General features: G+C 36.9%; 1 protein-coding gene across 1 annotated transcript; it reads left to right on the plus strand.

Annotated features, from left to right (window-relative positions):
• Window positions 1-4,367: 4,367 nt before the first annotated feature.
• Window positions 4,368-9,121, plus strand: LOC139730943 (glucose-6-phosphatase 3-like). Its single transcript, XM_071641825.1, has 4 exons — window positions 4,368-4,588; window positions 4,987-5,096; window positions 7,365-7,592; window positions 8,624-9,121. Exons 1-4 carry the CDS (start codon window positions 4,368-4,370, stop codon window positions 9,112-9,114), a joined length of 1,050 nt encoding a protein of 349 aa, XP_071497926.1. The 3' UTR covers window positions 9,115-9,121.
• The last annotated feature ends 4,283 nt before the right edge of the window (window positions 9,122-13,404 follow it).

Below are 13,404 nucleotides of genomic sequence, written 5' to 3' on the forward strand. Positions count from 1 at the left end.
TGTGTGTAATTATATAAAAACGTATAATCGCAGAACACTATATTTCACAACGTACCGATACTTTTTTAAGATTGAATATTGTCGATCAATCTACTATGATGTATACTCCGAAGCAATGTGGGGATATTTCAACTTTATTTCATTCACGTGACCAAAGGCAAAGGCGAAGAGATTGTTTCTATGCAGTTGGATTCTTCATCCGCGTCTTACAATTTTTCGTTATTTAGTCACATCATATTGACTGAATATTTTCTTGTATATTGAAAGATGACGGTCTGAAACTGATGGAAGTGATTTGTAGATTTTCAATTGTTCCCTTTATTTCTGAAATTTCTCACTTCCGTATGATGTTAAAGACTGCATGTTAAATTCATTAATCGTATATGTATATGCGCATTTTAGCAGAAGAATGATCTCGTATTAGAAAAAAAAAACAACAACATGACAATGTCACGAAAGAAGAGAATCTGTATGAAAAGGATTGCAAGAACTTATGACGAGTTTTAATTCAAGCAGCAACTTTCTGAAGAACTCGTATAACAGACTGTGAAGATAACGTCACACGAACAACTGACGAAGGCCTTTTGTTGATAGGACGATGCCAGTTACAACGATTAATTTTCATCGACGTTAGTGCTTTGTCTCCTCATTTTTTTTTAATAGTTTGTTCAAAGAGAGGTCTGCACATTTATAGTTATTTTGACAACATTGGTGGTATCAAGCGAGGTATATGTTATAATTTTCAGTACACTTTTTGTACTCGACAGAATGGATACAAGTAGAATAAGACGCAGTGTTTGAAAATAAAACTGTTTGATTTCTCTGGAATAATGACCGTTTTTCACAGTATAATGCGCAGATTTTAATGAATTGAGAAAGAAATGAAGAAGAACCATATAGTCACTATGAGGTTTCGAGTGAAATTTTCTTGGCAATGGATATATCATGTGAGCTCACAAAAACAACAAAATTGCAAACTGTAAATGAGTATGGAGTGGTGTTTACACTTTGATGCTCAAAGGAACATTAGTTAATTATTGTGTGGGATACATGCACGAAACTAATGTCACTCTTTTCATGTGAGTAATTGTGTTGAACTGATATTCTTTTGCACGTCAATGCACTGTGTATAAGCTTGCGTCAAATAAATCTTTTGGATTTGACTTAAACAGCGACAGATGTAACAATTCATGCCCTTTATTTCATAAAAGTACTTATAAGACATCTTCAATGAAAACTCCCATGTATCAACACCATATTTCACCAGTTATATTGATTCCAGATAGAGAATGAAATTGGCATCTTTATATTGGTTGCAAAGGTTCGTTACCACATGACTTCTTTTCTTTTTCGGATTACCGAACCTTTGGATTAATGAACCCTATTCATTTTCGGTTTCACGAACATCTATGTAGGCATAGAAAATTGTTTATCTTTGAAATGACAAAACTTATTTCATTTTCGGATGAACGAACCTTCGAAATAACGAACATCACCCATCCGTCTCAATATACAATATTGACAATGTGCAAAGCGTTTGCAAAATGTTGATAACAAAATAAAGTTTTAATGACTTATAATTTGTATTATCTTTAAAAGGTGACGCCAAAAGTGTTTCGCATGTATAATAAAAGGAAAAAATAAACATGACAAATACCTTTTTAGATAATCTGGCGTCATGACACGCGAAGCAGAATACAAACAAACGAACAAACAAACGAAACAAAACAAAACAACAACAACAGCAACAGCAACAATAAAGCGAAACAAAAAGGCTATATGTGATTTGGCAAAACCACGGTATCTCGAATTTGTCCAGTCTCTGGTTTTTTACTTTTCCTATGCATTTCATATAATGCGAGGCCTCTCATCTGTCAAATTACTGGCCTTCAGCAAGACCTTTTCTTTTGAAATCACATAACCATAAATTTTAGTAATTTTTTATATTGACTCAAAATAAGATTATGCCAAATTTAGAGTCTTTCGTAAGAGCTGCAATTGGATTTAGGAAAGTCATATATCTCTGTATCTAATACGACAAGACTTTTTTCTTTGAGGGGGTGGGGGAGCAAAACCGCGTATTTTCTGTGGTAGAGATCCGTGGTTTTGCCAAAGTTCATCGCACTCATGTGCACCATTTTTTTTTATGTCGGTCATCCTCCATCAGCACAGTTAAAAAAAAAACAAGTATAGCACACACCCGTTACATCATCGATATATATATATATATATATATATATATATATATATATATATATATAGGCCTATATATTTTAAATAAATCACTCTTTTCGGTCAATTCCAGTGACAGCAAAGAGATAAAAATGGGAATCAAATAACAAATAGAATGTATCAGATTACCAGGGGATTATGTTTGACTTTGAGCTAATTTTTGTATTCATGTTCAAGTGGCCTAAATTATATGAAAATAAAGAATGACAAATTTACAAAGTACTTTTTGATACAACCGACTGGGAATATAGTCTATTCGATAACAATTACTGTGTTACGTAACAAAGTAAAAAAAAAACACCTAATTTTATGATATACACAATTCATTTGGGATTGAGAGAAAATGCAATCAAATGAAATGTCATTCCCTTTTCAAGTAAACCTCATGGAGATAAAACAAAAACAATCGAAGTTTGATTGACACTGGATGTACAGTTTAGGAGAGAGATAATTAAACATTCTAATCACACCCCGTGTCTTCACGACATAGTACACGTAATAGCAACGATTTCAATTCAATTGAAATCAATTCAATTCAATTTATTTAATTGTCAAATAAATAAGACATTACAGGAAAGTCAATGATGGATTTTCACATATGTAAATAATGGTGTTTAAAAAAAATATGTGGAGAAAAAGAAATAAATACCTGTACATAGGTACATGCTATGTCAGTATGACAAACTGGAAGAAACAATAGCATGACATAAAACCGACTCAGTTGGCATAATGTAAAACTCCATAAATGTTTTCTGTTACCTACATACTCTACTTGCAAATCAGATGAGGTTTATGCCTGCGTTAATAATACTATCACCAAATAGGTTGACCCATACACAAACCACGTTTAATCGTACATTACCATACAAATGTTTTATGGAGCGAATTCAGCTATAAAGGAATCGCTAATCCATGGCATACCTATATCAGAGATTATAAAATTGTAGTAACTTAGATAAAATGACTGATAATTAGGGCAAGAAGGGGTAGGGTAACACCGTCTTGCTACGTCATTGACTCAGAACACGATTTTCATTTAGTTACAAGTATGCACATCTTCTAATTTCCATACCAGAGTTGTAAATCCAAAATTAGATCAAAACTCTAAATCTGATAGATTTAAAAGTCAATATATTACATACATGTATATTCAATATCTAATGCTGGATTGGTCCCTCACCCCAGTCTTATATACTAATAGATTGATTTCCACTCTGAGGAATTTTGAGAGGGGAAAGATTACGACCAACGCAACACAACTGTTTCCGTGGAAACTTTTCATCGAGAGTTTATTGTAACTTGTTACATTCAAACGAAGCTCTTGTTTTCTTGATTTTACAAACCATGCACAAGTCAACTTGAACACGTAGATCCTGTAGTTTTTTTTTTTTCATTTCAGAAACCTAAAAAAAAGACCGCTAGACTCTTTGACAATACAATTGATTGAAGAAAAAAAAAAAGGTCCCCAATAACAGGAGTCTAGCTATTCAGTCTTTCAATGTTTAAATTATTCAATTAAAATCAATCCTTTAGGGCCCTAATTTTGTTCTGAAAGGTCTATGTATAAACCTAAAAGAGTAGTAATTCGATGATAAGTGATAGGCCTGCAGAAATGGGACAGAAATTGAAGGTGGGTGAAAATTTACAAGATGTCGAGGGCAGAGTTTTCCTTTCCCACTACAATTCAAAAACAAAAGTCTCCCAGATACAAGAACATTCAACATCATCATCATCGTCATCATCGTCGTCATCATCATCATCATCATCATCATCATCAGCGATTACAACAACCAAGTAAGTTCACATGGTTTTTAGTGAGTCTCGTCTCACCTCCCCCGAAATCTTTTGACCGATACATGTACTCTCGTTTGTCTTTGACCCACGTGTTGTCTGCTGCGCGATTGCGCGTATTACGACGAAGTACGAAGTCACTGCACAACAGCGGTGTCTGTCCCGCGTGTGTACAAAGATCGTAACACTCAATCTTTGGTGGTGTGTACACCAGCTGGTGTACACACGATCCAACGTACGCCGTTTCTTACGTGTGGGTCACGGCTAGGATCCTGCGATCTTTGGTCACGGTATATCATATCTTCCTAGCTAATTGCATAGATAGTATCATCTGTGAATAGGAAATGGAAGAGCTTCAGAAATCGGAGATTCACTTTCTTCAGAGGCTTCAAGAAAGCTTCTCAAATTACGAAGGAGTGATGTTGACCATATCACATTTAGGCGACCCCCGCAATGCGTTTCTGCTGTACTTCCCGATAGCTTTCTGTTTCATCAACGCCAAAGCTGGGCTGCAGGTGTTGTGGGTTGCTGTCGTGTCGGAATGGCTGAATGCAGTCTTGAAATGGTAAGACTTCAGAAATTTCATTTCTCCGTTTTGGTGGCTTACTCGAGTGAACATGCCGAACATACATAGAACCATAAGAGTTTGACCTGTATTCAAGCTGTAAACTGCACATGTATCACAGACAGTGACACCACTGCTGCACTGCTTGACATTCTACAGTCGTTGAGTACCAGTGGTACTCACATTTGCAGTAGAACCTCTACATTTTAATTACACTTGTACAGCCTAGATCTATTGATTTCTGCAATTATGTGTCTAGTTTCTATGCACTATGTAAATCAGTTCCAATAATTAGTCATTCTCATTGTTTTCTGTTGATATATAAAATGTGTGTTTGGATGGTTTTATTGTAAATTTAATACATCTCTGCATATCTGTTTTTCTCTCAATTTTCTAAGGATCTTGATTGGACAGCGCCCCTACTGGTGGGTCATGGAAAGTCCAGTCTTTTTCGGAGAAGAGCGTCCTTTCATAAAGCAGTTCAGGCTGACCTGTGAAACTGGACCAGGTGTGCATGTCATATAATCTTTTCTTCTTCTGATAGTCATGAACAGCTTGTAATTTTGAGCAGCTACACTCTTTTGCAGTACCATGGACATTTTTACCAACACCTATACAGAGCACTGTAATTGTATATAGGCCTATATGCCTTTTGTCTGTCTTAATATCCCCTCTCATTTCCCTTGATATTATACAAATGATGCACAGGATAGAGTGTGTTAGTGGAGGCGTAGCGCACTCGAGGGTATTTACAATTGTGAAACATGCACGAGGCAAATCCGAGTGCATGTTGCACTACATTGTAAATACCCGAGAGTGAGCTGCATCTCCACTAACGCCACGAAATAATCCTGTGCATCATTTGTTTTATAAAATGGGTCGAAAACTAACAGCATTTTTCACGTACCTTTGTGGGTCAATACCAGTCAGCTACATGTAGCACTCGCTCGAGAGAGTCGAGTCAAGCACGTCGCACTCGGAAATCCCGCACATGTACCTTACGGTAAGTACTGTACGTATAAGAGTACTGTATACGTACGCCACATAATATGGTATGCACACAAGAAAGGCCGGCCGGCAGCCCGAACTAGAAGTTGTTTACAGGATTGACAGCGCGTAAAGTAGTGCGCGACGCACTTGTAACAACTGATTGAGTGCGCACTGGTACTGCAGTGCAATGGTACTAAAGTAATCAAAGCCCACATGACTCATTTCAGCGCTTCCTATTGGCTGCGTTCTTGAACCCATTTTATAACAGTTTTTAAATCATTTTACTGCCCACTTTATGTTCGCTGCTGCCTGGTACAACAACAAACCTTTCAGAGAGTTGTTCGGATTTATAAACATGATTGATAAATTTGTTGCTAAGGGACAATTGTTCTACTAGAACTTTACAATTCTGTAACACATTCATTTTTTGTCCCCGCCGAACGAGTTCGAGCAGGGGACTATGAACCGGGCTCCGTACGTGTGTGTGTCCGTCTGTCCGTCCGTGCGTCCGTGTGTGATCAAAATGTTCAAAATGCTACTCCTTCGCCATTTCTAACCCGATTTTGATTCTGTTTGCTTTATATGATAGCACTACATAGGAGCTTTGAAACTTCTATACAGAATTTCAGTTGTGACCTTTGACCTTGACCTTTGACCTATATTGTACATTTTGCTTCAAAATGCTACTCCTTCGCCATTTCTAACCCGATTTTGCTTCCGTTTGCTTTATATGATGGCACTAGGTGAGGGCTTCAAAACTTCTACACAGAATTTTGACCTTTGACTTCTTTGACCTTTGACCTATATTGTACATTGCCTACAAAATGCTACTCCTTCGCCATTTCTAACCCGATTTTGATTCCGTTTGCTTTATGTGATGGCACTAGGTGAGGGCTTCAAAACTTCTACACAGAATTTTGACCTTTGACTTCTTTGACCTCTGACCTTGATTTTTGACCTATATTGTACATTTTGCTACAAAATGCTACTCCTTCGCCATTTGTAACCCGATTTCAATTCCGTTTGCTTTAAGTGATGGCACTAGGTGAGGGCTTCAAAACTTCTACACAGAATTTTGACCTTTGACTTCTTTGACCTCTGACCTTGATTTTTTACCTGTATTGTACATTTTGCTACCAAATGCTACTCCTTCGCCATTTCTAACCCGATTTCGATTCCGTTTGCTTTATGTGATGGCACTAGGTGAGGGCTTCAAAACTTCTACATAGAATTTTGACCTTTGACTTCTTTGACCTTTGACCTTGATCTTTTTACCTATATTGTACATTTTGCTACTAAATGCTACTTCCGGCGGGGACATATATTACGCACCGCGTAATTTCTACTTTTCCTTGTTTTTCTGTTCTTTTTGTTCAGTCAGTTTTTGCTTGTACAGTGTTTGAATGTTATTTTTACATTATGGCTAGTAACCACATTCCTAAATTATAAATGAACTTTAATAGGCCAAATATTCATGTATAATTTTCCCTACCCATAATTCAAATTAATTGTTTATATATGAGATGGAATTCTTGAAATTATTTTTTACTGCCAGAAACCCATACTTGAGTCATTTTGAATAAGAGTTCAACATTTGGTTATGTAATTTTCATGTTATTTTTCGATTAACTTCATTGAACTTTTTAGGGGTGCCATAGGGGGAGATTCACCATGTCAGTTGAGATAGTAAATGGACATCAATGTACACAGTGAAAAAGTGTTTTACAATTGATGAAATTTCTTCAAATTACTTTAAATTATTCTCTCTCTTCTATGCAACCATAAGGCTGTCCATCTGGCCATGCGATGGTCACCTCCGCAGTCTGGTTTGTTCTGATATCATCTATCAATGAGGTCATTGTCTCCGAGGCCACACCCAAATATTCTCACCACATCGCGACAGTGAAGAGGTTGATGTGGTTTCTCTTTGCTCTCATGGCAACAGTCGTCTCAATATCTCGAGTCTTCATAGCAACGCACTTTCCCCATCAGGTCATTCTTGGTGTAGTTAATGGTAGGTGCAGTTGATTTGCCCATTTGATATTATTTCTCAATATACAGGTACTTGGGCTGCTTGTTTGGATGCGATGCATGCCAGTAATTGTGCGTTCCCAAAGGTAAAAGGAAACTCTGAAACAAAAATACCAAGTTAGAAATAAATGTTCAAGTTGTCATTTGCCATATTAACTGCAGCAGCTCTGTTTTTAAAGCTCCCCTCTGCCTTTTTCAAGCAAACTCACTTCATAAAATGCATTTGGTCAATATGAATCACAATTTACACCTTGTTTTCCCCTATTCTGTAAACTTGTTTTTCTTCAGAATTTAATGCTTTACTTTGTCGCATTTGGCTGAATGAATGTATTTGTATTAAAGAATTCAATGACTCCTGAGGGATGAGGATAATGCATTTATAGGAAAAATTGATGCATTCAGATTGCATTATTGATTGATTCAGTATGAACTAAATCAGCACAAATAAGTTACCAATACAGTATGATTTTGATAGTAGAATAGCAATTCAAGAGAACTGGTGAAATTTGTCCTGAATATGTAATCATTTGGAGTTTATTTATGTGGCTCTAGTACAGATTTTGCTCATAGATTCTCTTCTTTGGGCCTTTGGATTTACTGTGTGATGAAGCATATTTTCCTCTTAATCTGTGATAAATGGGTACCCCGGTAATAATTGATCCAGTACAGTGTAAAGATGTATTTCATATCAGCTCCCTTTCCTTGTGAGTTTATACTGTAAAGGTAAACAGAAAAAATTACTTGAAGAGGTTGATACACATGGAGACTTACTGTATTTGTCTGATTTGAGGAAATGTTCATGTTCTTCCAAACAGATGGAGGGACTAGATACTATTTAAAGATGTATTTGAGAATACAGTTATTTAATGATGAAACTTTTTATTTTCTTGAATTGACAGCATAGTACACCCACACTACATGAAACATATCACTGACTCTTGATCTTTACCTAACATGTTGAAATGACCATCCTATTTGCCATAATCCTAATTCTCTTATTGTTTTTCTCACCAGGGGTCCTGCTTGGGATTACAGTACGAAAATATCCGGTTGAAAACTACGGCTTCGGTCGATACTTCCTCGGAGGGCTGTTTGCTATCACATCCGTGATCCTAGAATACTACGTCTTGAGCTACGCCGGCCTCAACCCCGACTGGTCGATGAAACTGGCATTGAAGCGATGTGTGTTTCGTGAGTGGGTGCACATGGACACATCGCCTTTCTATGCCATCTCAAGGGATGTCGGTGCCTTCTTCTTTGCGGGGATGATGTGCAGCTGTTTGACGCTCAACTATGACCCGGTCAGGGGGCATTACCCCAGGAGACTCTCTGCTACGCTGCTGACAGTAGCAGCAGCGCAAGTGATCGAGAGCATCCACTTGCCAAGGTCGTATGTGTTTCTGTTCTACATGCTAGGGGCTCTTAAGTATGGGATGGTTGCCATGACTACCATAGGACTGAATCAAGCTGTGACATACTTTGGTGGGAGTAGTCCCAGCTCGTGACGCAGTGTCTCAGGAGATAGAGCTAGCTTTGTTTGTCTTTGTTTCACACTAGACAGGTTTGTGAGGACCTTTCGGATGGTTTTGGCACATTGATAGCACCCTGAAATCATTTGTCATGAAGACATTATACAGTGGAAACTCAATATACAGAGATCATAACAAAATACCTGATAAAACAAACTAATTCCTCCGGAACCAATGAATTTATTTCCTTTGTTGTACATGTATATTGTTTGTTGACAGCTGAAACAACAAAATATCTGATATAATCAAAGAACAGATTGTCTTGGTCCCAAGGATCTCATTATACTGAGTTTCCACTGTAGCATTGTATTGATGATTTGACCAAAAAAAAAAAATTAATTGAACACTTTGTATGTCCTAGCCATGAGAGAGAAATATGCCTGTTCAGGAAATCCATTGTGTAACAAACTTCTTAGGAACCTATGTTTATCCAATGTGTGTCTGTTTTCTTCCTCTAAACCATGATGGCAAAAGTGTCAAAAGAAGAAAAAAAAAGAGGCTGAAATTACAGTGAGATCATGGAGAGCAAGCTTTTCCAGCTTGTATTTGGGACAGAAGTATAATTTACATCTCATTTCTATATGTACATATGACTTGTCAAATGTGAGTCTGAAAAAAAATTAGAATACTGTATACGCTATAATTTTCGCGTACATAAATTTTCGCGAATTGCCGCTGTCACACATTTTCGCGAGTGGTTAAATTCGCGATTGGGGGACCAGAGAAAATATGAAGTGGCAAAGAAAGTGTGAATTTTCAACTTACTAGCATATAAGAATGATACTAGTTACACACTGCATGAAAAAGACTTGCCAAACTCTGCGAACTAGTAAGTTAGAATTCAACATTTTTGAAGTGGCAGTGGTTAAGTCCATCGTGCTAGATTTCTGACGATCGAGTGGTCCCCTTGCGATAATGGATTGGCTCTCTACAGTATTCATAAGTAGACGTGCACGTGCGTAAACAAGCTTACGGTTATAGCCAGTATGGTCTGTTCGGTAAGCCATGACATGGTATTCTAGTACTGGTACTGAAATGTTCGTATCATCAAGGCAAGGGATTCATTTTGGAAGGTAATATTTTCACGTGTTGTTAATTTCGCAAATAGCTCCCGACTCGCGAAATTCACGAAAATAAACCCCCCGCGAAATATATAGCGTATACAGTACTCCGTAGTTTAATATCGTTGAGTGGAAAAGATTTAACAGTTTTACATCAAATTGAAATGTAAAGGAAGTGATAGAAATTACATGTGCACACATTAAACTTGTCACACATGTCAGACTGAGACTATTTGGTTCACTTGCCAGCTAGCTCAGAACTAAATGCATGTGGTCAAGTTATATGAGCTAGGACTCGACAGTATAAGATGAAAAGAAATGATTTTTGCAATGCCCTGATGTGGTATATTATTTGTCTTTTTGTTCAAGATTTGATGAATGTACTATGCACTTTCGAAAGTAGGCCATTTTTTGCCATTTGCAGACATGACATTGCCCTCATTTGCAAGGAAATAATGTCAAATTTGGTTTATTTTCACATGATGACAAAATATCGAGGAATTAAAACTAGGGAAGAATGCATGTGATAATGTGATTGTGCAGCACATAGGGAATTGTGAGTGCACACGCTACTCTGCGTCTTTTCTGTCTCATGAATGTGCTTGTGAATGAGCGCACTTGCCAACTCTGAGTGGTGGATCAAGCTGCCTGGAGCAATGTGATATGTTAGATCTTTTGGAAAAGTTATTTTTTCCAGAGTCTTTATTTTTTTTTACCCCAGCTGGGAACTGAGCAAAAGAGCATGTGCAATTTAAACACACAAAATCATCTGTTGAGAATGAGAAGGGCGTTAAGTGGTCTTGAACACTGGGTTTTGCGGCAACTTAACGCCCTTATCATTCTCAACCGACGAAATATCCTTAAGTTTGCGATTGTGTAGATATTATGGCTGCCAAATCCTCGAATGGCACAACTCTGTGTACTTGCAAAAAAATTGACAATGTGAAATTGAACTTGTGGGACTATGCATCACAATAGAATGGATTGAGAAGTGCTATGTATGGTGCTGCAGTAATTCTGTCACCAAAGTCCTCATCTTTAATACTGCATTGCTCTTGTCTTAGCAACATCATGTAATGATGCAAATGTAAATTTCCTGTCATGTAATTTTGAGTGAAGAGAATGGATTGGTTGTAACTGAAGCACAACATTATTTTTTTATGTAAGGTACATCTTGTAGGAATGTGATGGGGATAGATTCATTGCAAATGATATTTCAGCATTTTTTTTTTTCATGGTGTTGGTTGCATTTCGGTTTTCAACCTTCCCATTACCTGAATTTATATGATATTCATTTCTTCTTTGTCATGGTGACAAAAATGTTTGCACATTGTGTTTGCATACAAGTAGTGACTGGTAACCAAGAACCAACTCAGTATGGTATAAACAGAAGTCGTGCAACAAGCTATTTAAATGAACTACTGTATATGCAAAGCTCACAGAGACCTGTCCATGTTATTTTAGGGGTGGAGAGATATAAAAAGCAGCTTTTTAAACAGAAATGGGGTGTTGTTTCATGTTTTTTCACTCTTTAATTGTCTAAGCACCAAGTCAAAAAATCAAAAGAGTCATAAGTTATTGTCTTCATACACAAGGCATTATGGGACCCACACAATAGAACCAGGATTCTAAGACTACAATATGTACTTATTCTTCAGTAACTAGATGGTAGTGTCAGTTTGCTTGAAAGTAGCATGTACTGTATGTACATGGTGAGTGGTAGAACCAGGATTCTAAGACTACAATCTGTACTTATTCTTCAGTAACCAGATGTTAGCGTCAGTTTGCTTGAAAGTAGCATGTACTGTATGTACATGGTGAGTGGTGGGATCCTTTTTTCTTTATGTTTTGGAGATATTTGTAATTTCTTCTCTTTTTTTTTGAAGAAATATGTAGGCTTAACACACACAAAGGTGGATTCTAGTGTGGCATGATTCTTTGATTGGTAATGTGGTTTGTTTAAAATGCCAGTTACACACCACATATTACTATTATTAGTTTATTATTATTATTATTATTAGTTGGGATTTTCCCCCACATACAGCCTAAGCTCTTTATTCTACTGCCTTTATCATGTCATTTCACTACCAGAACTTCATTGATATACACGGATGAAACTTAACAATCAATGAGTGTGCTTTCCTATATGATGCGAGTAACACAAGACATTGATTTGAAATATGCAATCAGATGACAGAATGGCAGAAGATGTTCAGGCTTGTAAAATGATACTTAGTTTTGTCACCTCAGAGTCAGAATGTAACATTGTCGGGCATAAGTCATAACAAAATGATTCATTTCTTAATCTAGGTTTGTGCTGCCATTTCCTTGTTACTTAGCAAGGGGGTTACATAATCAGTAGATACCTTGGTAGTTCGATCTTCAAAAAGGGGAGTGGTCTTTGGATTTATTCAAGCATAGGATGTTTTACTCTTCATGAGATTTTGTATGATTATTTTGAGCCATATGAGGTATTCAAGTTACTTTGGACTTTATAATTTCTGAATCCTTCTCGCTCATCGTGAAGCGAGGTGATAAAATCTTTACAAGCCAATTTACATGTATCACATTAATCGCGTGTGTGTACTGTTCATGTTTTGAAGATAACAGTGCAGTGAAGTAGTGTTCCCATTAGACTTGAGTTCATATGCAAAATATTTTCTTCTCCTTGAACTTGTCTGATATTATCGCTCTTGTCAACGGTGGGAGAAGGGAACAGTTAGCTTACATGGATCTGGATGTTACTGTAAAATGCCAGTATAAAAATCGTGCCATGATACATTCTTATACAACTGCATTCTCTTCACAGATATTTGATGCCACAGCTTAAAGTGAATTCAGAATTGCCAATCACGCACATCAAATTTCTGCCAATGTTGATTCACCAACTGGTCCATTTCTCTGAAGCTAGGACATTCGTTGACAAGACCAAGGAAGCAAGACATACTGCACTGGTATTCTTCATGTTGTGAAAAGTTCACATTTTGTGTGTAAACAATGTGCACAAATATAGAGAAAGTTTCATAAATTCTATGCCTGCAAAGAAAAAAAGTGTCATGAGAAAATGAGTGTCTTATGAAGGCAACATTGAGAAAGATGTTTTATGTTTGTATAAACTATGTTCTTTGTATTTGACAGCTAGTCAGACCTCATTAAATTGGTTTAAAACTACAGTATGACTGTGATGTCTGTGTTTGTGTACATC

Source organism: Diadema antillarum, unplaced genomic scaffold (genome assembly GCF_040938485.1).
Source record: "Diadema antillarum isolate AM-2024a unplaced genomic scaffold, OU_Dant_1.0 seq00000345_RagTag, whole genome shotgun sequence".
In the NCBI taxonomy this organism is placed as follows: Eukaryota; Metazoa; Echinodermata; class Echinoidea; order Diadematoida; family Diadematidae; genus Diadema; species Diadema antillarum.